This window comes from Anas platyrhynchos, chromosome 9 (assembly GCF_047663525.1).
Source record: "Anas platyrhynchos isolate ZD024472 breed Pekin duck chromosome 9, IASCAAS_PekinDuck_T2T, whole genome shotgun sequence".
NCBI classification, from domain to species: Eukaryota; Metazoa; Chordata; class Aves; order Anseriformes; family Anatidae; genus Anas; species Anas platyrhynchos.
In genome coordinates, this window is record NC_092595.1 from 7,960,001 (window position 1) to 7,987,047 (window position 27,047).

Consider the following 27,047-nt stretch of genomic DNA (forward strand, 5'->3'; position numbering starts at 1 on the left):
ACTTCCCATATTGATGACATGAACACAGATCATGAAGGTAAAAGAATGCAACAGACAAATATGTTTTTTCAGAGATGTATATAATGCTTCAATTTTTTAAATTGGATATTCTGATTTCATTTTATAAATATTGTAATTGAATCTGTATTAGATCAATACTATTAAAAATAAAGATTTTACATTAATTAGAAGAGTTAGGGAAAATTAAGATTTGGGGATATACGAAACAGAAGCGTTACATTAATGTATGTAAGCATTCATAGATGACATGTCACTGAGTCACCACTGTATTTTTAATTGCTCTATTTACAGATAGAAGAGAAATGCACACAAGTTCGTGTATCTTAAACTAGTAGAAACGTGACTTTTGCATTTTTACTAGTCATAAAATTTTAGAAGTCAGAAGAGAATTATGGTTTTGAAGAGCAGTGAGATGACATGGCTTTAAAAACCTCTAAATCTACCTCTTGGTATTCAAAATTTATTCAGTTTACTCCAAAAAACATTACTGTAAATCTCTCAAGTATATAGGTGATAAAATACTTTCTTTTTAATATACTCGTGCACAGGAACACACATACACATAAACACGCAGACATTTAGGGACCGCATGTATCTTTACAAACGGACATAAAACTGGAGAAACCTTATAAGAATTTTGATCATTGATTGATGGAGGCAGAAAGGTACTGATTATTAGATTAAACAACAGTAATGATATAATTTCTCTTCTGACTAGAATTACATCATGATATTCTACTGCTTCCTGAGGTGTTGTGTTTTTTGTTTTTTTTTTTAATTCCTATTTCCTATAAATGTAATGTGAATATGCAAGTGTGCTGACAGCTTCTTCCATTCCCCCCCACCCACCCATCATTGTGGAAGTAAAAATTATCTTGAGTTAAAATATCAATTAAAGTACCAAATCTAGGGAAGGTACAAGCTACTTCAGCTACAGGTAGGCAATTGTTTTAATAGAAGTTAGTGAAAGAAAGTACATACAAGCCATATGTGATATAAATCCTAATAAACGTGTTGGGTCAGTTGGCTTTAGAGACTCTTATTTGCAGATGTGTTCTTCCCATTTCCCTTTGCATAACTGGACATATACCAACTGCATTTTACTTTCTCAGTAATCAGTCAGCTTCCTTATATGCATTAGTTTCTAGAAAGGAGGTACACAGAAAAAGTATTTTGAATATTTTTGCATTCAAACTCTTGCTGTTTTGCATTGTCTCCTCTCCTGGGGGAGCACATATATTGCACGTGCCATGATAGTGTTCATTTTCAATAAAAAGACAATCTGCTCATACTATGGCTAAAGGGATTGTTTTGTCATACCGCTGGTGTTATACAGCCTGCAGGATCAAATTAGTGATGTCTAGTTAAGTTTGAGTTCAGGCTTGCCTGTTAGTGGGCTGCAGTCTACCAGGAACATTTATAGAAAGAGAAATGATTTTGCTGTGAACTCTGGAGCTATGTGTGCTATAAAATATTTGCTTTTAATTTGTTTGGTGTTGTCTCTGTAATGCAGGCTTTCAAGCCAAAGGCAATCTATGTTAAGGATTTCTCTTTTTAGTGCTATAGACATATTTTTGTTTGAAAATGAAGAAATATCACAAATTAAAAATCTTTGAAGGTATCTTAAGCAATTAAATTCCTATACCTACATAATCGATCTGTGCAACACTTAATTCTTCCATTATAGAGCAATTAAAATGTGCGTGTCCTTTGCAGCAGTATTTTATCATAGAAACTGAGGCTTTAAAATTGTAGCTTTTCTAATCAGGGAAATTAATTTACCATGCTTCGTGTGTCTGTAAGTATAGATGACTTGGGGTTGTCTGTATTTGATGTTAAATATATCCATACTTAATAAATGCATCAGAATAAGTGCAGCATCAGTGAACTAATACGTTGATATCATCACAGAGAAACACCACCTCAAAACAAATGTAGAGAACCCTCGGTGACATTGGTACAACTGAGAGCTGAAATCAGACCTGTGCTGATATAGCAGGTTGTATCACTGGTTGCAGATGCTCTGCACTCTGCTGAATATGGCTGTCAGTTATTTGTCATCGGACCAGGGCATTTTTAGCAAATTCTCTTTTCCTAGTTATCACTTACCCAATGATTTCTCTTCATTCCTTTTGCTTGAAGAAAAATGTAGTCTGTCCTATAGGTTGCCACTTTTCAACTCTGAAACGGAGGTTTGGGGGAAGGGAAGGAAAGGAGCACTGCTGCCAGGCTATTAATATAATATTTGCTAGTGCACTGATTTTGCATTACCTCCCACTGAGCAAAGCGTGGAGTAGCATTAGTGTTGCCTTGTCTGCTCATCACTTCGGCGAGAGGAAAATTCCTCAATAGCAGACTATGCTGCATATGTCAGGAAGTTAAAAATATGCCACGGTTCTAAACCTCTATTTCAGATTATATTTCACCATAACTAGCCAGGATCAAACTCGCCATCAAATGGCACTTCGAAATATCGCTCAGCGACTCTACTGAAAGCCTTATGTTATCAAACATGCATTTGCTCGAGATGGTAAAAATACACGCTAGTGCGTAGCATGGGAAGGTGTTTGCTTTTGTTTCTGCAGTTCATGAAGAGAACCAGTGGATTATCTGTATTACGGCAATAGAAAAATGACAGATAATTTGTACTGTTTTCTCTCAATCTGAGTACTAGAGTATAAAAAGGGGGATGGGCAAATGGACAAAAGGTGCTTTATAAAATTCTGTTCAGGACTAATAAGTATTGAAATTTCTACATAACATTAGCAAAACAATTGTGTTCATTGCTGAATTACTATTACTTTCAGTTGCTACTGATTTGGGAAATATAAATTATTTTTTTTAACTTTGACATATATGATCTTATTATAATGATTTAGAATGCAACTCTACACTGTATTTGGAGGTAGAATTATTAGCTGCCGTAGACTGTAATATCTTGTAGAGATATAATTGCATGCAACCCATGTATGTGGAATGTTTAAAAAAAAAAAATCAGTGATTGTGCTTGGAATGGAAATGAACATTATTTTAAGTTTGGACCTGCAAAATTATTGCATGGCAAAAATGCATGGTTTGAGAAACTGAAACCAAATCTATTAAAAAAATATCATGAGTTGCAAGGAGCATATCTGCACCACTCCTAGTCTCCTGCTCTGCCTTGGTACCTGACTTGGCACTGGAAAAAGTAATGTGCTTTGTCAGTCTCCAGCTTAGTTCTCGTTCTGTTATCAGCTGTGTGTGTTACTAGGGTGAGTAACAATTCACAGTATTTGCATGGTTCTCTGCATTGCTAGAAATGCAAAATAATTTTGATTGAATTAATTCCAGTCCAGCTGTTTCTTCTGAACCAGAGGGTGAAAGAGACCATCAAGAATCCTTAGACATTGGTAGAACAATATTTGGTGAATGGAATCCAACACCTAGCAGGGAAAAAAAAAAAACACTCCCAAACTTTCTTGTAAAATGCTGTATGTATTCCTTCAATGGTTATTCATCTTTAATTAAGGATTATGCTTATTGTGGTTTGGTTTGGTGTTGTTTGTTTGTTTTTTAACATGAGTTGCCTCTTTGTCTTGAGAGGGGTTCCTCCCAATGTACTTAGTGGTGTGAGGTGGTAATGCTTATTCACTTGACTAATGGGTCTGAACACTAACTACCCTCACTCTCAGTCTCGTCATAGTAGGAAAACTCCAAAAGCAGCAGGGGTTGTAAGCTCTTGTACTTCTTTTTAATCCAGAGATGAAATTTTGAGTCCTTTGAGGGGTGCACGTGGACGTAATATTTAGTGCCATGCAAAACAGAGACAAGCAGCTATTTTTTCTTCAGCATCACTTCAACCATTGGACTGGATCTCCAATTCCTTTACAGAGTCAGCAGAAAGGAGAATTTTCTTCCTTCATCTCATGAAATCATAGTCTGCATCAAAGGAAGGAAACATGACAAAATGTGTCCCCATATATATTTATGCATTTAAGAACATAAAATTAAATGCCAAGCTAATATGCTCCTGTGTATGTGAGATTGCCAAATCCATGACATTTGGCACTCTCCAGATGGAAAGAAACTTAGGTGGAATATGGATTAATATTTCCCATAGCTGGGTTTGAAAAGAAAAACTTTGTGTTGTATGAAGGGGTTGCACTTGAGTCTTAGTTGCAAATGAACAGAAGCCACTGGAATTGCTCATGGCAAAGGCTGTAGGGTAAGGTCAAGAGAGCTAGAGAGAGGTGCAGTGAGATACGCCTGAACTGTTTGTGTGGAGACACTACAGATGATCTTGTATATTTAAAAGAAGCAATATTATGGGAAATGTATAGTTAGTTGTTTTCTAAGAGTGTTCAATGTGTGTATAAAAGCAGTTATGAAATTCTGCTTTATGATTTGAAAAGTAATCAAAAGTGTCCCCCAGAGGGAGTGTGCATTTAAGTGTTTTTGAGTTTTAGAGGGTATTTGGAACCCCTGCTTAGAGCAGTTTTTTAAAAAAAAAAAAAAAAAAAAAAAAAGGCAAACCAAAATTACAACTATATTATGAAAAAGATAAAAAGGAAAGACAGGGAGACAGTGTTATTGTATGGTCAGAATTAATGTTCTGCTGTTGTCTGTAATTGTGAACTTCAATATATTCAGAAGGTTCAGTTTTGCAGTATATTTTTAGTGCAAATTTCCCAAGTTTCTATTGTGGGCATGTTCTTGTGAGACTCTTTTACTTCAAGGTACTGAACCTTAATGGTGAATTTTGTGTAAAAGTCTAGAATGATGAAGTGCTGGTTGCACAGTAGCAGTATTTAAAACAAAACAAAACCTTACCAAAGAGTGTTAGAAATACAAATCTAGCTGAGCTCCAGTCCCAAAAAAGACTTGTGGTCTTAAGTGCCGTAGTGCTTCCCTATAACTACCAATGATTCTCCTCAAATCTTGTTCTTTCATTAGTAATCTGCATAACTCCCACAACCCATTTGTGTATGCATGTCATGTTCTTGATGGCATTTTTTTTTTAAATATTCTGGGTTCCAGAACATATTAGAATTAAATGCAACAGGAAGGAGAATTATGCACAGTGGTCAGTAAATCACTGTCCTCTCTAACAGAGGTTAAAAATATATTAGGCAAGAGAAGAATTATTTTCAGATAAGATTTCTAATTATGGAGTCAGTGAAGCAGAGATGCAACCAAGTAGTTTGAAAAGGAAGAAAGTGCGGAAGAGTAGTCATGGATGGAAAAATTCCTTGCAGGGGCTTTCAGAAGATTCACTAAAACTGGAAGGAACAATTTGGGATCAACTGATTAAGTCAGTGGAAATAAAGAGAGGGTGCTTTTATCTGATGCTTGAATTGACTGGAAAGTCTTGTTTTGTGAGGAAGCATGAAAATCAATCCTTATCGTTATTTGAAATAAATGTGTAACATAGACTTTTCCAAGAAGACAGATCCTCCAACCCAAAACAGGAGGATTCCATACTAGTAAATGTGCAATAGAGGAGGACATCCAAAACCTTTATTTTCTTCCTACAGTACGTCTTACCTTCAGAACAATTCCAATAATGGAGTTCTCAGGATTTTAACTGTGGTGCGGATGGAGTCACTGATGTTCCTCAGACCCCTTTAAATATCTCTGCTCTAACGCTTCTGTAACTTCCCAGCCAGAGAACATTTTGCCTATGCTGTTTATGTTTTGGCCCAAGTAAATGCAAAGCAATGTGTTGCCTATATTGGTCTGCAGCTTAAGTACCTGTCTTTTTGCATTAAGTACCTTCTTTTGTTGTTGCTCTTTTTCCCCCACAAGAAATGTAGAAATACTGCCTGAATGTAAGCTGAGAGTATCACTTCTACAATAACTGGGGGGAAAAAAAACTCACAGATGTTCTTATGATGAGGAAGCTGGTGAGTTAGGGAAACCTTGTACGTTAAGATAAGCAGAAATTTGTGCCAAATTCCCTGCTCCAGTGGCATGCTGATAGTAACTGAAAGGCTTTGCCAAGAGATGGGTTTGGCTGATGGATCTTTACAGCAACTTCCTACAACCTCTGCTGAGCCTGTAGAAGTGTTATATGAGTTTTGCACTAAAATATACAAAATTAAGTTATCCTTCCAAAGCAGTCAGTTAGGAAGTTCTCCCTTTTTGTTTACAAGGATGATTTTTATTGCTAATAGCTTTTGAAGGCTCAGGAAGATAAAACTGCATTGTGATGGTAGATGAGAACCAATGTTTGATGAATGGACATTGATGGCTTTAGCTGGGTGGAACTGTATTAATTTTTAAAAGTATTTGAGCATCTCATTTATGTTCCAGCTTAGGTTATTGCAGCAAATTAGCAGAGATGTTCTCATTTTTAATCTGAATCTTAATAACACTTTGCCTGAGACGAAGTTACACTTTTTGTTGAAACATTCCTTTTGATGCACAGATGCGTATATATGCATCTCTAATGCTAACAGGGAAAACATCTGTGCTTGAAATATAATGCATTGTTCTTTTAGGGGATGTACTAGGCAACAGTTACATAACTCTTCCTGATGTGTGTTTTCTTATTTTTTTTTTCGTATATTAAGTAACAAGTCAATACAATTTATCTTCATAATTTCTAAAGCAGTAGAAGCCCTTCAAAAATCCTGAGATTCTGCAGTCACTGCTGATCTCTGGATTTTTCCCCCAAAAAAGATAAAGGCCAATCCTTCCCCCTTTATGCTTAATCCCTGCTACCAAAAGACTCCACAGTTCTTTCATTTGAAGGAATTATGTAAAATGGCCTATTCTACAGTGATATATGACAGTACTATGAAACATTTCCCAGTTTTCTCCAGACTCCTCTCCAGCACTGTACTTATGTAAGAAGATGATAAATTACCAAGTAAGAATGAATCCCCTAGCACTCTCAATCTGTGATTTCTTTTTCTCCCATGTATAAGTACAAAGAAATGTTAATGAATACTAGAACCTCTTCTGTCACTACACATCTTGGTTTTACTTCTTTTTATGTGTAAGCCCAGTAGCAAGGCATAGGCTAGGTGTTAACCTGTAGTACTGCACACTTGGCGAATCTCTGCCCACTTTGTAATGCAGGAGGTCAGACCAGACAATCATACTGGTCTCTCCTGGTCTGAAATCCCATGAGTGACATTGCAACCTGATGTGGGAAGGAGCTCTGTTTAAAAAAAAAAAATAAATAAATGAAATAAATAAAATAAATAAATAAAAAGCATCTCATTTATGCATACTTGGAATTTCAAAAGTAATTGGTTTGGTTAGAAAGGGAATGACTAAAGATAGTGTGGCTCTGTAGAAGTATCAGTTTATGCAGGTCCTGTCACCGTTCTTCAGAGTTAAACTTCCACATGCTATTGGTCTTACTGTTGCCTTAGGGCATACAGCCCTTAATGTAAACTCCACTGAGGTAAATTGGAAATTCTTAGATTAAGTCTATGTTATCTGGTGCCATACTGATGTGCAATCTTAGTACCATCAGGTTTCAATTTTCCGGGATTTAGCAATTTCTAAGATGGTTTGAAATTCAAGCAACAAACAGTAATTCAAAGACCCATTAATCAGCATTCTGAATGTACTCCTATTAATTATTTTGTCACTTCTTACAATTATTCCCTACCATGCTTTTACCTTAACTTTTATGAAGTGGACTATTAATTAGCTACACTGGAAAAATGAAGCAAATACAGTACCATTTCCATCTCCTCACTCTGCTCCTGTAATTACTTTTATGCAGAGCTCTTTTCTCTAAACTGCTTTATCAGTTGTAGCTCTCAGTAGTGCTGGGGGGAATTAAGTAGACTCTCCCTCTGAAGAGAAATCATACAGTAGGGTATGCAGTAGAGCTACAGGGCTGGTTGTTGTCTTCTCCACCAAGTATTTATTATTTTTCCATCCAGCCTTCTAAGCTGAACGTTTCACCAGGAGGGTTTTTTAGGGGAGCTATTAACTATGAAAAAAGAGGGGTGGCTCAGTTACTGGTGTGTGTGCTGGGTACTCTGGATGACACTCAGTTCTTTGCTGTACCACAAATTTGTGTATGACCTTGAACAACTCAGGTTGTTCTTGTTCCATTTAAATCAGATATTTGTGCCATTGATCCTAGTGGAGCTGGGATTTCTTTCTTTCTTTTTTTTTTCTTGATTCCACCCCTCCTTTTTTTTCCCCCATAGTTTCCCTGTATGAAAACAGGGAAGTAGTAGTTTCCTCAGGATGTTGTGAATATAGAAATGTGAAGGATGCATGTAAGAGGGTGTGGAGGTGGCTGAACAAATGCAAGAGTTATATAGAGTACATATAAGTTATAGACGTGGCCATTTTATACCTGTAAGCTGGTGATTTTACCACTGCCACTAATCCTTGCATTCCAGAAAGAATGATCCTTTTCTAAAAATGTTTGGTTTTAGGGACTAAGGAATCTTGTAATTGTATCTTTGGAATACATTTTTTTTGTGTTTATTTACTCATTGTGAATGTATCACTTTTCAGGGGAAAGTAAATGCACAGTCATATGAAATAGGGATAACTTTTCTTGATTTGAAAAAAAAAAAAATCACTAATGTGTTTGTTAATGGCATGTAGGAGAATACCATGCAATGTCAGCTTGCCACTTCTGTGAAATTATGTGTTTGTAAGGAATAAAGAAAATGTGTTTTTGCTATCCATGGCATAAAAAAGGAAACACACTCATTACATTTCCAGTTCACCACCAGTCTGCATTTTTGCTTCTTTGTTTTTGACTAGTCCTGAACTCAGATAAAAATCTAGAGGCCACTGCAGTAGGAGGAGTGATAAAAAGAGCGATAGGTATTTATGAAAGCCTGAGTGTTACTATCTGAACATTTCCGACATTAAATTTGTCTTAAATTAGTGTTACATGGTAGGCTTTTCATTGGGTATTCTCTGTACAAATAAATTGCTTGCAAGCCAAAGCACTCTTTAACAGTTGGTATTGAAACTTAGAAATTTAGAATTTTGTATGGTGATGTGTTATTTTGTGTTTGTTTACTTGTTTTTCCATGATAGACTACTGAGGGCATAATCATTAGAAGCAGCTGAAGTGTGTTCATCTGAAAACTAAAATCATCGAATCATAGCAGTTTGTTCCTGTGGTCTTGTCCCTTCTGTCTGTTCTTTTTAACGTACAGGAGTGAGTTAGTCATGTGGAAAATGAAAGAGATCAAAGAGAGAGATCTGGATGCTATTTCTGTTATTTCTGATTGTTCCTAAATAACTGCAATTGTTTAATAGAAGACACATCTCTGAGAAAATTAACTGTGTAATTATTACTGAAGCTATAGTTAAGAGACAAAAGTGATGTTGCATAGCTGTCACTAAGGATCTTTACTCACTTACTGCCTTGCGTTTGTAGCGACAGAAAGGTGATAAGAAGCAAAAATGGTCTTGCATGCATTTTCCTTTCAGTTTCATTTTTCATTGCATCTATTCTCACATGTAAAGTGAGTTGTGATATTATGAGATCCAAGTCCACTTTGTTCCTAGCTTGGGTGCACCTGTGCATTTTGAAGTTAGCAGCTCAGAAGAGACGTGAGAAGAGATTTTAAATGGCTGCAGAACAGGAGTTTTTTTATTCATTTGTTTTATTGCATGTATCTAAAAAGAAGGTTTACACTTTGTGTTGAGAGCTTAGCTTTGACTGTTTACCAAGAGAGGGCTGCTTGGTCACTCACTTACTTTAATCTACTAGTACTGTTTGTAGCTGTGATCATCTATCGATACAAGTGAAGCAAGTTTTTCATAGAAAGAGGTGATTTCTTTTATTGAAAAACTGAAACAATATCTACTGATACCTCTTTCTGTGTATTTTGCATCTTTACGTAAGAAATATTGTTCTTCTCAGTACACAGATGGTGTTAACACATCATTTTGTTTGTTAATCAGTTTCCTGTATGTACTTTCATTTAGCTGTTAACATATAGATTAGTATTCAAAGTATCATCTGGACATCGTGAAGCTTAAATGAACAGCTATTTAAGGTTTCACTGACTCATTAGGAAGTGTTTAAATCTTACAGTAGTTTTCCTGTTTGGAGGAGCTGGGGGTGTCACTTTTCTCTGTACTGAGATCTTTAGCACTCTCATGATCCTTGCATTTATGAAGACTCTAAGACTCTTGCTAATGCGTCTAGATCTGTGCATTATTTAAGGAGCTCTAATACAAATCAGCCAATGAAAAGCCACTTATTTTCTGCTATGTCACTTAAAATTTGGAATGCTAATTGCACAGAAAGTACCTTGCTGTAGTTTTTTGAAAGTATGATGTTGTCATTGTAATTATCATCTATTGCTGCTGTCATTATCATCATTCATTAACCACAGAAATATCACCTGCATTGTGTGTTTCTCTCATCAGAACTGCAAATAGCATACATTTGGTTTTGGACTGTTTATGGTGACTTGCACAGTTAATTTCAGAAGCATATAGTAAGGATGGAAAATGCTTGTAGTTTAATCTTTTGTGTATGTAGTATGGTTAAACTGGATCTTACATCTTCAGACTTCTTCTAGTGTAAGAAAATGTTGGTTTGACTGTGTTGTTCCTAACAGCTGACCTCACTGCCTTCCTGTTCTGAAGCTGTTTGTTAAGTTTTCAGCTGGTGGAAATGACCAGTTTAGAGAGGGTGTTATTTATATAGTCTTCAGCAGCAACAGCTGAAGTCCCTCTTTTATGAACATCTAATTTTGCAAGACTATTCAGCCAACTTGTATCTTTGTCCCTATTTTGAAATGTGTAGATATGTTCTTACATGTATTCCAGGAGCCACCCATACTTATATAGTATGTAACTCCTGATCCTGCACCTCCAATTACTGTTTCCCAACTGCCATCCTTGGAATGACAGCAAATACAACCAAGTGCTTTCTTTTCCTTTAGACTTTCAGATGTAGTGGTGTGGTGTTTTTTTTTTTTTTTTTTTTTTTTTTTCTTCGCTCTGCTTGGATTTCTTTCCAGTGGTTCCCCTCCCCCTCTTCTTTAGTTTACAGACTTCTCCAATGCTTTTTTTTCCGTGCTGATTGCAGGAACACCCACCTTTCTGTGGTTTTAGTAGAGCCTTTCATGCTCTTTTCTCTGTACCAGCCCTCTAACCAGATATTTAGGCCAATTATTCTGTTCAGTTTCATTATTCTGCTCCCACAACTACAGTAATAGCCCACTTGAAAGATCACTTGGCTTCTTTTACTGTTGAGACTGCTTGCTAGTTCCCAGAATGGCATCTTCACATCCTCTGATCTTCTGTTTCTTCTTTTTTTTTTTTTTTTTTTTCCAGAGTTTTATTTAAATTAAAAAGGGGTGAGGGTTAAAAGGAAAACCACACACACATAAATGAGAGGAGAAAGGAAAAAAAAAAAAAAAAAAGCAGTCCGCATATCAAATACATGCTTTCAGGAAGGGAAATTCCAACACTGGTAGTTTGCAGGAGACACTGAATATCAAAAAATTATTTAGTACATTATCCACAACAGGACTATGAATAAAAATCCCATTGAGATTGTCAGAGTAAGCATTACCTGCTCTTTGTTTTGCAGTCACATAGAGTATGAATTTTACTTACAATTACAAAATGGCATCCTGAAAACCTTTACTTCTGTTTTGCTTGTGCACAATCAAATTATACTAGCTTTCACTTCTAAATATCTTTGTTAAACAAATGTTTTAATAATGTGCATAGACACTTTATATATGTTTTATATCACATTTATATTATATTTATATAATGTCTCCCAGATTGTGTATGTCTTAAATCTAACTTCATATTTTTAAAAGTAACTTTTCTGCCTCCCTTTCTTTCTCTTGTATTCTATTTTCATCACTACCATACAAAATTATTTGGCCTCTTCATCTTTAACTCTTGACAGAGAGAAAAATATTGAAGATAGGCAGAAATATTTAATGCTTATTCCTTGTAGGACAATTACCATCAGTTGAGAATTTTAAGACTAGATCTAACTCATTATGTCTTGTTAAACATCCATTTATAGGATATGTAGATGCTGTTGTCCTTAATATTGAAATTGTTTATCTGAGATGAAAATTGTGCATTGTTGTTGAACAATAGAGTAATTTGTTCAACAGATTTGCATGTAACTTGTTCATATCTGTTTCATCTCTTTTTTCTTTTTCTATAACGAATATGGTACTTTTTCAGTCATGCAGCACAACACAGATGACTTGGGGTACGGATCATTTTTTCCTAGTTATTGTAGCAAACACTGAAATGGTACCATATACTTTTAAAGAGGAAAACAAAACCAAATGTCCAGTACTTAAGACTTCAGTCTTATAAATAGTGAGAATGTGCATCTGGGAAAAACTTCATAGTTCGTGGCCACATATGCAGACAGTCTGAATATAAAAAGTGCTTAAATGGTCAGGTATTTCTTGCCATAGGTTCCTTTACTGCCACAACTTTCAGAAGAAGGTTTTAATTTCTGTCCTTACAACAAAAGAGACTCTAAGCCTGCAACTGTATAAAATACAGCACTGACAATACCGGTGTTACTTGCAGAGGGGAGGATCAACCACACATAGTAGAGTTCTTAATGCATGGTGCTCTGCGCTGAGATGAGCTGATGCTCTTTCTCAGTCTACTTCCTAATGAACAGGTGCCTTGTACCACTATGGTTGCCTTTCTTGTTAGCAGTTTCAGTAGAGAGGCTAATGATTAAACGGGCACTTCTCAAGGTCAGGGATAAATTACATACCCAGGAGAGTGTGAACGAAAATTGCATTGCTATTCTCTGTACTGTATCAATTCAGAAGAAAGAGGACTTCACTTATCAGAGCTGTCAGTCCAACACCTTTCACAGCTGTTCAGCTCATTTAAAGAAAATACTGAGAATTCTGAATTTAATTGTTCTAATACACACAATCATATGGTGAAAAGGTTCTCTCTAATAAGGGGGCTGTTATAAACTGCATATGACAAACTGCTTCTATATTCAGAAGGAAGAGCTTCTGCTCATTTATTTTTAGTGATATGATGAACTAGAAAATAGGATGCAGGCCATGTTTGTGCTTTCATGTAAATACAAAAAATACTATTCTGTTTTGGAAGTATATTCTGATAAAGAGTGAACCCCTCTTTCTTTGCATTTTGGAAGCATAAACTCCTGATCTACAATGCTGTTTTCAAATCACAGAGAAGGTAACTGTGGGGTTGAGAACCTAAAATAATTTTGTGGATCTGAAATTATCTTCTGTAAGGCAAGATATGATTTATGGAGATATGTGAGAATAGGGCCCAGGCTTAGAACCATTTTATATTCTGTGGACCATGCTTAGTAAGTATATATGCATTTTCTTAAATGCTATAGTTAAATAAACATATACACATATATATACGAACCATTAAAATTTCCATGTGTCCAACAAGCAGAATAGTTTAATATTTTCCTACTTAATCCAAGTTGTTCTTGGTATATGTCCAAACTAGAGTGCCAAAACTTTTTAGCTATAGTGCATACTTTTGAGGTTATGTTTTTGCACAGACTAAAAAACAAACTAACAACAACAAAACAGACAATTTAATATGTAAATAGTGTAGTCCCAATTATAACATTTTTGTTAAAATAGTATTTATCTCAGCAATATTTATACAACACCATGCTTAGGCAGGGATGTATAATTTTCTAATTTGTTCTGATCTGTCAGAAATGGTCCCGCCATTTTTTCCTCATGTCTGCTTATTCTACTGAACCGTTCAGGGGTTGATGATTTTTAGGATGTGTGAGGTAAATTTTGCAACAAAAATACCTTAGAATACTTTCAGCCTGTACCTTTGAATGATTTTAATGTGATAATGAATTCAAAAGTTTTTGCTGCTTTATATGCAGTGACAAAATCACCAGATTGTTTAGTGTCACAACAAATAAAGAATTTAACCAGCTCCTTATCAATCATTTATATAAATCATTGGGAATTTTTGATTGCTTGTCAGAGACCTGTAGTCATTCTTCAGTGTGACCGAAAGGATGGCATGGACACAAAAAATGTTTAGGTAAAGTTTCACTTAGCAGACTTAATAAATGTGTACTGCCAGGAATACATAGCATCTATTGCATGCTCAGTGGAGACTGGAGGCTTGTGGTCAGTTGCTAATGGCTCCTTCTTCCTCACGCTTTTACCCTGCTCCTTCTCACACTTTTACCCCACGTGGGTCTTTCCACAGGGCTGAAGGGCTGCAGTCCTTCAAGAACTGCTCCTGCGTGGGCTTTCCACAGGCTGCAGTTTGTTCGTGGAGCAGCCACCAGCTCTGTCACACTCCTCCACAGGCCACAGCGTGGGTCTCCTCAGTGGAATCTCTGCTTCAGCACCCACAACACCTCCTCCCCCTCCTTCTTCCCTGAGCTGGATGCTCACAGGGCTGTTTCTCACACCTTTTTTCCTTACTTCTCACTGCCAGGCACCATTTTGCGTCTTTTTAAGCTTGAGTTCCCAGAAACACCACCGGCATGGCTGGCGGGCTCCGGGGCACCCTGTGGCGTGGCCCTTATGAGCAGACCGTGCCAGCCTCTCCTCACTGAGGCTGCTGCCACCATGTCACCAACTCCCAGCACGGATGGTGCTGATTTCTAGTTTCCTAATTTTAAAAGGGAACACTTTCCAAAGCTAATGCTTATTATGAAAGCCTGGAGATAAAGGAGAGCAAGTCTGAGGAATATAGTAAGTGTCATTAGCTAGAAGTGGTAACGTCAGGTGAATTAGAAAATGTTGCTCCTGATATCTCTGAAAGGCGCATTTGCTCCGTCTCAGTGCTGTAGTTAGAAACATCCTGTCAGTAATTATAGCTATGTGTGAAACTTCTAAATCCTTTGTAAAGATTTTATTATAAGTGTATTAAATTTATTATAGAATATATATAATATAATAATACATATTATTATATATATATATATTATTAAAAAAAAATAAACAAAGTCACCTGGGAGGTCACTAGGTCAAACTCTTTATTTTCCTGTTCTTGACCCTTGAATAATTCATGCAAGGAAAATACCTTTGTCTCTTTTTATGATGTAGAAATCTATTGGAGAGCAAAAGCTTTTACATTTAAAACAAACAAACAAAAAAACTATTAACAGAAGTAGATGAAGCTTTATAGCTTATATGGTAAGAACAGAACTTACCTCAGGTGCTTGGAAAACGTAAATTTGGCCTGGTTAATCAGGAAGATGTTTAAATTTATTATTTTCTTTGACATCAAACTACTGTTTCTGCCACTACTTGAAAAATAGCAAAAACCTTTGAATTTATTATTACGATGGAATTTTTCAAAGATACATTAACATGATGTTGATAGAGAAATTAGACTTGAATTACAAACTAAGGCTCTACCACCTTCCTAAATTCCACTATCCTAATACATTTTATTTTCTTTAATTTTTGCTTTAAAAGTGCTCAAGATTCAGAGGAATACTGAGAACAGAACTTCCGTTATGAACTTCTAATAATTTACCATACAGAAAATGGTAATAGTAAAAAATAGACTTGCAGTTTCCTTATTGATCCCTATTGACAAAGTTCTGCTGAACAAGTTTCAGACATAAGTACACAGGGAAGGACCTATGGCAGTGGGATAGAAGAAAAGCTCTTTCATGTAAGATGTATTTTAAGACTGAAACTCAAGGCTACAGCTAAGCTGGTACACTACAGAGATGATTTTCTGAGTGGAAGAAGCAGTAAAAAGCTCAGGATACAACCCTCCTGCCCTTCCTCTATCACAGTTGTTGCTAGCTGTAATCAATTAACTGCACTCAACCACACCTATGCTGGTAAAGAAACTGCTAAACGTTGTCTTGTGGGGTGTAGTGCAGAGCTGAAAGCAGTGCTGTGAGTTCTAACTTGTCCTGTTCAAATCTTTGCATTGAATTTAGAAGTGAGGGTGTTGTTTTTTTTGTTTTTTTTTTTTTTAATGTTGTATTTTTGTGTGTGTGGTGATTAAAGCTAGTTTAGATTAGCTTCTACATGTATAGAGAGCTTTATACGTAGAAACTAAATTTAGTTTCTTATTTCAAAACAAAACTGGAAGAATTTTTGGGTAGCTTCCTCTGATACTATGTTTTGTTTGTTTGTTTTCAAAAACAGCAGTCTTAATAGATTGGTCTCTTTTCCTGATACGGGTTTTGTTTGTTTGGGTAATCTAAGAACTTTCTGATAAACATGTAAAGGACGAAACCTATGTTTGTAGAACCATTTTAATTTGTTATTCATGTAATGGACTTCCTAAGCCAGATACACTGTAGCTTTTATTTATTTATTTATAAACTAAGCTTTTATGTTTATAGCTATCCTTCTTGATAGTAACTAGTCTATGGAAAGAAAAATTACAACTAAAAATAGGTTATATTAGAAATGTATGCTAGTTACCCTGCCCTTATCCATGGCAGAAACAGTTTAAGACTGAAACCTTGCTCTCTATTATTATGGATCTACCTGACTTTCTAATAAGGATTGAACAATATTACAACTTTAGAATGCTAACTTGTTTATTTTGTTTAAAATAGTTGAACATTACCATGATTCTTTCTTTAAAAGATGCTACTCTTCTTCTAACAACTCAAAATCTTTCTTGATCCTCTATTTTTCTTTTCTTTGTTTTACAACATGATTTGTAGTTTGACCTCTGCCTTGTCAAGTGGTTCTACCTGCCAAATTTGGTGAATACGGCATATTAATATTCAACACTTTAGGTTGGTGCAGTCAAAATAGAACAGAAACAACTTCTTTCCTGGCTACCGCACAAAGGAAAAAATGTAACTTGTTCCAAAATGTCAGCACAACTGACTTTCTCATTCCACAGTGGCGATGTGTTGAGAGAACCATAATTTAACAGTGAAGCTTTATTTATTTATTTATTTTTGGAGGTGAGAAATCATCACATTACAGAACTTTCACAGAATTTCCTTCTGGATTGTTGTGAGTTGTGGTGACTTGTGGGTTATATAGTCCATTAAGACGTACAGAGTCATAGATGCTGCACTGCCAGTGAAATGCTAATATTTTTCAGTGTCCTGTTTCACAAGACTCTTGTTTTGTTATGGCATAACTGGGTGGATCCTATTTTTAGTCATTACAATCAGGAAATATCTTCTCTTTTTCTTATCCTAGTTCACATTATTTTGTTCTCAGATTAAAATATATCTCAGGCAAAATCTTGCCACCATTAGAGGTTCAGGACTCTACTGTCATTCATTTAAATGAACTGAAATTCTCTCTTTTTTTTTTTTTTTTTTTTTCTTTTTCCCCTGTGGAAGTGCTTGTTTAATGTTTTCATACCTGCATGAGATTTCCTTTTTTGTATCCTTCTCTGAAGGACGTTCAAAGACATTCTTTCTATTCATTTTGAAAAGTGAATCCGAATAGTCTTATCGGTTCAATAATATAAGTGCTGCTCTTTGAAATCAGCTTGGTGAGTACTATTTCCTACTTCTGGTTTAGTTTATCTGCCCAGGCTCCTTCAATACAACAGTCTGGGAAAGTAGAAATGTCAAAGCTTCTTCCAAAAAAAGTGACCCGTGCAGGTTACTGACAAGGTGCTTCTGACACCCTGATCCTGGGAGCACTGGCCAAATCCCACGTGCTGGAAAGGCCAGAGCTTGTAAAGGGGAAAGGTTTTGCATCTTGGTAAAAGGTGCATGTTCCCTCTAGGGAAAATGGTCAGTGACTGGTCCTATACTCCTGAAGGTGTTACTCCACCTATTTTTTTGATATTTTACAGCAAAATATTTTATTTTTTTCTGCATTTAAACAATTAGATGTCAGCAAGGTGAAGTTGTGTGAATGTAACTTGATGAATTGGACTGATTACCCAGGAGCGTGGTAATAGTTTCCTGCTCTGGGCTCAGTAGTTGAAACTAATACCAAAGTTAGCTACCAACTTCAGTGTCCTAGTGAAAAGAGGACTTCAGTTCCTGTTCTAAAGACCTCTCATTTTACCTCAGAAAGCCACCACAGCTGTTACTAACTGATAATAATTGAAGTGCTTATTGATACCACCATGGGGGATAAATAAATAAATTATCAATGAATGGGTGCCAAGACTGATGCTGGAATCATTCACATGTATGTTGAAATAAATTACTGGGAACAGATACAACTGTGTTATGACATTTAACAACAAGAAGGATTTTCGGATGTTTCTTAAGGACAAGTCTTTAAGTAGCAGTCACCATTTTTAAACTTGTGATTCCAAAGCCTTTCAGGAAAGCACAATTTATCAAAAAGAAAAAAAAAAAGTAAAAAAGTTTTAAAATACCTTGTAATTGTCATTGTGCAAGTATTCTTGTCAAATCATTTATTTTGATGATAATAAATTGATAGATGAAAGCTGTTACACCAGTCACTCCCTAAAACCTAACTATTTATAAGAACCCACTCAAAATCTGAACTGAATAGGGAACTTTAATGTGTGTTATTTTTTGTGGGGCTGAAAATTTAGATAAAATGAAGTATGGCATAATCATGTTGTTTATTTCATATTTTATTTAATTCAAATTAACAGTTAGCAAAATAACATTAAATTATGCTCCCCTATGAAAATGCAACATTAAAAGAAATCTACTCCAGTCTGTTTTTACTTTTCTAGCATGCATGTAAACACAAAATTCTCTGGATGTTTTCTACTTGTCTAGTTTTGCTTTCGATGCATGTATATAATTATGTGTTCACGTTGTCATGGTAATTGAAACCGGAGTTGTCAGAATGTGGAAATCACTTGTGTTAGCCTGGAATGGGGAAGTCCAGTTAAGAAGACCACATGACCATACTGTTGGCTTAAGGCTGACATGAATTTTGTCTTAAATACAGAACGTGTTATAGCTTACCCATTCCCAACACACACTCTTCTAACCAGTCTCTAAAGCTATCCAGGTTCTGTCATGTTATTCTTGCGTATCTAACTCTGCAAAGTCTTAATGTCTAACACAAATCTCCATTGCTCTAGCATAAGCACACATTTCTGTTCTGTTGAAGTGATGGTGTTTGTTGTTTTTTTTTTATTATTATTATTTTCCAGAACAAGCTTCAATATTCCAGTCTTTTCTTGTAGATCGAAAGTGCAGCAGTCTTCAGAACAAAGTGGCTACACCTTAGCTTTAACATGCAGGTGATATCCACAGCAAAACAGTAATACATTTGAGGCCTCATCAAAAAAAAGCAAAAAGATCACTTTGGGTGGCATCCAGGGCATGCTCATTCTGTCCATATCTCCTGTATGAGATATGCAATAGCTTTGGAAATTCAGGTTTAGCTTCTGATCTAGATTCTTTAGTGCAGAACTACTATGCTGTTTCTCAACTTACATATCTGCAGTTTATTATTTATGAGAAGGAAATAATGTACTTATCCTTGAATCACAGTTAATCTTTTGCAAACCATTTCTGCTAAGGTCTTTTTGGACTCTAATTGTGTGACGGCAGACCTTCCTAGTTTAGACAAGCACCATGGAAGTGGTCTCTCTCCTGTCATCAAGATTAATGATGAAAATCAAGAATAATACCGGATTCAATACTGACCAAGAACTCCATCTGCTACCTTCTTCCTTTTTATACAGTGTGTAGCTGATAGCTATAGTATCATTCTTTTTCTATGGCTATTTACCCCATAGTAATGACATCTAGCTCAGATTTTTTTTAGTCATACTGGGAGATAGTCTTCCTAAAAACATGTCATATGACATCAGGTATTTCCCAAAGCATATGGCTTGTTACATTATGATGCCTTGTTCCTGATGAATTCATGCTTGCAATTACTCATTTCCTTTTTTTTTTTTTTTCTCTGAGGTGACTTAAACGCCGAAAGAAATTTACAGTAACCAGTCTATAATTTCTTCTTTAAGGCAGGCATTATTTTTGCTTTTTTAAAGGCTTTTGTATCCATATCCATCCATCAAGTGTTTTCAGAAATAATTCTAGTGATAACAGGCTTCCCTGTTCTCTTCTGATATTGTCCCCTTTTGTTTGTAGTTTTAATTGTGGGAGCAATCTGATTACAATTGACCTTCTTAGTAACATTGGTCAATAAAGCAGTAAGCACTTCAGACTTCATGACATGATACGTCAATAGATTTCTTTTACCTTTAAGCTGCTGATCAACCAGTAGTTTTCCTGGTCCCCCTCTTATTCTAATTTTATTTGTAGAAGTTTTTATCCTTTGTCTCTTGCAAATTGTACCTCAATCTATTTGTTCCATTATCTGGTGATGCCTTTGCATACTCATGCTGTTTTTTGTTGTGTTGTTTTTTTGTTTTTTTTTACACTTGGGCATTTTCCACTATCAGGTATTTACATCTTATATTTGAAATCAATTACGTGAATCTAGAGAAGATGTCTGAAACTTTACGTATTTATAGCCTTTCTTCACACTGGGGCAATCAGCATTGCATTTTTTTTTTTTTTACTTTATTTTTTAAAAATAAGCACCTGCCTATTTTTCCTTTTTTCTTTTTTCTTTTTTTTTAACCTCTTCTTATGTCCATCCCATGCAACCTTGTCTGTTAGTTCTGAATGTATTAAAAAAATTTGCTTCTTAATGTGCTCTTGTCTTTTCATGATCATGTGTTTTACATTCAAGTGCTAGTCTAGTGACTTGGTCAGGTTACAGTTTTGGGCTAATTTCATGAGTCTCAGTCTGTGGTTCACCTCATTTCTTGTACCATATTTTTGAGTGGCATCATTTATTATTATCTTTTTTTAATCCAAATCTGTAGTTTATCTTCTTATATGTGTTGATTCTTCTTTTATATATGTGTTGGTATCTTAATTTTATTTAAGTGTACACTTTAAGTTGAAATTATTGACTACCTGGGTTGGGTAGGGTGTTTGTTATTTTTGCTTTAATCTTTGAGATAAGAACTTCACTGTTAGAATAGAATGATTTTCCTGAAAATATCTACATCAGGTGAACTGTATATTCTGTCTATTTACAGTGGTTTTGAAAAAAATGAGTCAGGAAAGCAGAAGTGATATGATGGAATCTAAGCAGGAGAAAAGAGCTGGAAGATGAGGAAACTTTGAAAGGAATAAAGAGCTCAGTCAGGGTGAGTGTGGAGGAGGGAGCCTTTTTATTAATGTGGTTTCATGGCAAGAGTACTTCAGGCTTGTGCTCCTTGCCATATACTGCCTTCCTTTAGGTGGCAGGTGAAATTCAGTATGCTGACTTTTAAAGCCTGAGTGCTTTAGGAATGGCTTCCCAAAAAGTCCTTTTGCATGCCTTAGTGCAGCAGCCAAGGTGAACCAAATCACTTAAACACAAACACAGCTTTTATTGTCCAAATGGGAGTGAGTTCCTGGCAGAGCACTCAACTCTAGTTGTCTTGTCATAAATCTTTCTTCTCTACCTGAAACTATACAACAGACATATATAGTTTTGTTTTATATTTTATGCAGTCAGAAGCCAGAAAACAAGCGAGCTTATGTTTTTATTTTCTCTGGCCTATAGCATTGCTTCCTCAAATGCTATTAATGTTGCTTGGGTTTAGCAACCACAGTGGTTTAAAATGTTAATGATATGTGACAGACTCTTCATGCTTATTAGCTCTCTTCCTGCCTAGCACAATTAAAGCTGATAATGAAAGAACTACAACCCTAAAAGATCTAGACTATTTATCTTTTTAAATAAAAGAGACTATAACCAAGTACATATAAAACAAAGACTTAGGGAGATATAAGTGATGCTACGTGCTCGTGTATCTAGTGGCTGCAAAATAACTTACAAACAGGAGGAATATTTTTACTGCGTGTGCTTCTGCATCACTTTGGTCACACGCTGGGCTAAATTAGGAATGTTACTGTCTTCCTTCACTGTAAAATGTCTTTTGAATCTGCTTTCCCTTATTGGTAGACAAAAATCTATTTTAAAGGACTTTGTAACATTGGCTGTATTTGCTGCTTTTTGTTATAGTTTTTGCACATTGTCAAGAATGTGTTGAATTATAATTACAAAAATAATGCAGACATTTCTAACCAACGATTGAGAAGTACGCAGTTTTTAATATTATTCTCATGCAGGTCCCTGCTCAGGGAATGTTTGAGCATGTGTGCTGTCCATTATTATTATTATTTATTTTTTTTTTAAAAAGATGGGCCTCATCAGAAAGCAAGATGTTTCATTTGGCCAGTATGGCTGATCACAATGTATCATGTCATGCTGTCTGCTTTATTTTGTGAAAGTACATTATAAAAATTATTTACAAATATATAAAAAAGCAATTTTTGGGAAAAAAAAAAAGATGGATATTCCCCCCCATCCCCAAAGGAAAAAAAATTAAGTCCAGTTACTTCACTGAGAACAAGCCAAACACATCTGAGACAAAAGTTGTTAGAAGAAAACAGCCTTTATGGCTGTTCAACAAGGGGAGTTATTCCGGAGGTTCTGATTGGCTTGGCTCACTGAGGCTACATATTTTTATATTTAAATTACTGAAGTGGACACTTCTTATTCAGAATGCTCTCTGAATTATTTTCATTAGCTATGGCAATGATTCTGTTACCCTGGAGTCAGTATGTCCAAATAGATTGAGTGCTTACAGGAGCACAAATAGAGAAGTTAAGCTTGGAAGGAGCTTTGTTCATTTACCTAAGAAATTTAATTTAGATTAATATGTTATCACTCAAAAGTGAAAAAGCTATTCATAAATTCTTGTGAAAACTGTTTGGGGGGGGGAGAGGGGGATATCTGTTCTGGTTATTACTCTGAGGCTTCCTATTTGACAGTTATCAAAAATCAAGCCAGCCTTTGTATCAACAAGGTTTTCCAGTCTAAATTCACCTCAGATATCATGAATTCTGTGTCCTTGTGCTAGTTACTGGTGCTTCAACCCAGATGTAGGTGTTCAGCAGGATCTGAACTTGTAATACAAAAATAGCCCCTTAGCAAAAAGAGTAGCTGATTGGGCAAGAATAGCATTTTATCGCTGTGAAGGGGTCCAGAGTAGGAAATGCAGCGTTCACTTTGGTGTAAATTGGGCTCTTGGAGCAAAAGAACTGGGTTTGGGGTTGGGCCAAAACTTCCCATGCCTTCCTGCTTCTGAGGGCAATGTACCCAGCAGTGGTGTGGCTGAATGAAGTGAGGCACTTTTGTAGGCGGTGCTGTGGGGTTAGGTTGTGGGATGTGCACCACAGAGGGCATGGGCCTTTATCATTAAGGCTTACCAGAACATTATAATGTCTGTATGTGTGGTGTTGTTTTGTAGTTGGCTTTGATTATTTCTCCAGAGTTCATGACAGACTTACAAATTACTTTTATCCTATGTGAGATGTGTTCTGTGGGTCAAGTCCAACCATATCTCGGTGACTGACAGCGGTTGCCTAATTACTTCTCAAGTACGTGGTTGCACCTATGTGTCCTGTGGAGTGTTGCCTTCTGACTCTTTTTATGGGAGTACTCAAACTATATCGATGCTGTAACAAAATACTTTCTGCTTGGTCTATATTCTTTTTCTCATAGCTCTTAATGTTCAGTTTGCCTTTCTCACTGCTAACTGAGCACAGAGCTGGTCCTTTCAGACAGCCATCTACAGTGATTACAAGAGCTCTTTCTTCTGTAACTGCTTAGTACAGTCCCTCATAGGGAATGTAAAGTTGGGATTAATTGCTACTGATTTAGTAATCATCAGTGCATCTCTGAGATAATGGAAAGATACTATTGCCACTAGGGCTTTTACTAGTTTCAAATACTATATCAAGTTTTTGTGCTATGTACAGTGTATAAATATGGTCTGGCAGTGACTTGCAGTTTTTGCCTTGGCAGCCAAAGCTTAACACATGTTGCTCTTGTTTTGACTATCTTCACTTTTGTCTTCTGTACAAGGTGTTTATAACTATTTAGTGTTTCTATGTAATAATGCGTATACTTTTTTTTTTTTTTTTTTTTTTTCCCCACTGCTTCTCAGTCTACAATTCGACAGTCAACTAGCTTCTGCAGCAAAATTGTGGCTCAGAAGTTCCTACCATACACCAGTCTGTAGGCTCCCATGTGTTTTGTCTGGCTGTTTCTGGATCTTACCTCACTAAAAAGTGTTCATTTTTAGTCTGAATGATTTCAATGTCTTTTATATAGATGTTGTTCTGCAAACAAGTAGCTCTGTGATCTGTAGCAAAGAGCCCCAGATCAGTGGCTAGCTTCATTTTTGAAACTGCAGTGTCACTGCAGTGTTAGGGCTGAAAGGAAAAGTTCCTAAATATCTCAGAAAACTTGGCATATACTGCCTTTTTGGTGGGCGTGTAGCTGGGACTTGAAATCAAGTTTCTGACTGCTCTCTTCTCCTCTGGTGCAACGGAAGTAGACTGCTGGGTACTGCTGTTAATTGTGAAGGGAATTGGCTCTGTAATTCTCAGCTGCTTTACCTGATGTTTTGACCTTCAAATACAAATATTTGCATGACCCTACAGTTTCACCTTAGTTTTGCAAGTGTCATGAGAGAAGATATGAACACTTCAAGGTCTTACCGGAAACTTCAGCAGGGCTAAGATGTATACGGAACTATAGATTTCTTTGCATAGAACTGTTCTGAATAATTGAGTCTCTATAACTGGAGCAAATCTTGGTCTTGACAGAAATTGGTCAGCGTTATGCTGATAGGTATATTTGACTTAAGGAGAGTTCAGCCCTTATATCTATAGCTGATTGGCAAAATTGAATGGTACTACTGCAAAAGGGTCTTAATCTCCCGGGAAGCAACACAAGAAACACAGATAATATACTTGCATGGGTGCTGAAATATATTAGGAGCTTTTTACATGCTACTTTTGCATGTCATATAAAATTGAAAGAAATTGAAATTTTCTTGGTGAAAGAAAGGACCCAAGACTCCCAAGCTGTGTTCTAGGTATGTAACTCAGTTATCCAACTTTCACTTAACTAGCAAGGTTTTATATAAAAGAATACTGACCCATATGATGGTATCTATTCCTGTAGTTTGGTTATAAATGTGATGCCTGTGTGACATCTTTCTATGATGTTATGTGTAATTCTTTCTGTGTGTGGCTACAGCTCTTGGAACTTCTATATTAAACACAATACTGTAGTTACTCGTGAATGAAATCACTGGAACAGTGTTGGAGAAAAAGTACACAGAAAGATTTAAGGCAGAACGTGGCATAGCAAACGCTGCAATTATCTGCAGCTGAAAACAAGTAGCTTTTAATATGTCCATTCACCTAAGAAGGGAGGGAGAATTATAGACCACATGCTCTTTCTTTCCCTTTTTCTATCATTTCTCTTCTTTTTCCTTTATACAGTTTATCACCCATAATTTCAGGATGTGTTTTGTTTCTTTAAGCTGTTTTATCTATAGGCTTATGAGGTCAGTCATGTGTGAATTCTTTTGTTAGTCACCTCACCTTTTGCCTTGATGATAGAAAATTGATCAGGCCTAAAGTACAAGTTCAATAGACAACCCCCTTGGTCCTTTGTCTAGGAGAATAGCTACCATTGAAGGCCATGAGCAGGTTGCTATTAATATGACAGCCTGCTCTATCTCCCACTGTAATTTATAATGAAATACCTAATCTCCATTATTTTGATCCAAGCAGGCGATCCCATGAAAAAGTCTTTTCATCCAGTTCCCAATGGCAGTTACATGAGAAATGGCAAACCAATAATTTTTGTCAAGTTTTTTAAGCCAACAGAAATGCTTTTCCACTGCTACAGTTTCAAAAGGCACAGATAAAGCTCATTCACTGAGATGAATGAAAAAGCCATCTGGGGTTTTTCTTTTTGACTTCCTTTCCTTTTCTCCATCCTTGTAATCAAATTTGAGCAAAATCAAATGGGGCTTTCTATGAAAGTACCTTTTGTTGATCTGAACGAGCTGGTAATTTACAAAATACCCTTCCTTTGTGAGGAAGGCTAAAGAAAAAAAGAATCAGTAGCTTTTAAAGCTGGGCCTTGGTGGGACTCTAAATGCAGTGAAAGCAGTCTGTGTTGAGAGATTGAAATGTATTTCAAAGCCAGGCCTGAGTCAGGGTACAGGGAAGAAAAAACCTATGTGCATTTTATAAGAAGAAAAACCTGAATGGGAAGGGGAAAAGAGAGAGAGAGGAAAAAAATCTGGATAATACATTAATCATTATTTTGGAAATTGTCTTCCTTACTGACACATACTGCGTAACTAGTGATTGAGAACTTGGATTTTTGTTCTATTATAGGCGTCTCAACGTTTGTCTGTGCTGCTTTAAAGTTTGAGAGGCAAGGATCCTTGAACACTGCTGGACTGTGTTTTAAATGTTTATATTTTTTCAACTTTGGGGCTTTTTTGGTTTTTGTTGGTCTTGTTATTTTTTTTTAACCTTCCCTGTGAAGTATTATGGGGAGAAATACTTACAGGAAAGCTGAGTTTATCCTTTTTGGCATGCTAATGTTTATTTTTATTGTATTTCTGCTTACCAGATTTCCTAGTGGTAATTATTTCCCATTGACTCAGACCAAAGGACGGTGTGGACACCTCACAAATAGTAAGTTTATGCCTTGTTTTTGTTATTTGTATTTCATGATTGACCTGGAGAAGATTAAAATGTTTGATTAATTGCAGATTCTATATTGTAAGTATTAATGCTGTATAACTGTATGAATCTATTAATGAGAGATATTGATGATGTAATTTAGCTCTTCTTATCAGTCTGTTACTTACCACAACTGTTTTGTCAGATACCGATAAGTGTATTATTCTGCATTGAAGATAATACAGTCTCTGAAATAAGCACTGATTTACATGTCTGAGCAAACATAGCCCATGTTTTAATATTTTTTTGTATTTATAGATTTGCTTAGAATGCAAAGTAGTTCTCATTTCTCCACTTGTGTTTTTATTCAGGATAAAAATCCATCGTAAAAACAGCTTTTTGATTGCACAATATAAAATATTACTGTTAATTTTACAAAAATGTGGACAGTATAGAAGAAATTTGGGGGTGGTTGTTGGTGGTTATTATTATCATCTTTTAAAGAAAACTTATCGTATGTGTTATTTTTAGTCTGTTTTATGTTGTATCCTGGTAGAAAGGATAGAGAGGTATGAATGTTACCGGC

General features: G+C 35.9%; 1 protein-coding gene across 5 annotated transcripts in view; it reads left to right on the top strand.

The window, feature by feature from the left end:
* Positions 1-27,047, top strand: part of LOC110353632 (SRY-box transcription factor 2) — a 269,422-nt gene that overhangs the window by 6,800 nt on the left and 235,575 nt on the right. For 3 of the 5 annotated variants that reach the window (XR_011811542.1, XR_011811541.1, XM_072042726.1), the window contains exon 2: positions 26,409-26,473. Coding sequence is in view for 1 of the 5 variants with exons in the window: in XM_072042726.1 (XP_071898827.1) it covers positions 26,409-26,473 (65 nt within the window). In the remaining 4 variants the exon portion in view is untranslated. Of the gene's footprint in view, positions 1-15,774; positions 15,794-20,982; positions 21,058-26,408; positions 26,474-27,047 lie in introns of those variants that run through there. The other 2 variants (XR_011811543.1, XR_005267928.2) reach the window with 2 other exon arrangements.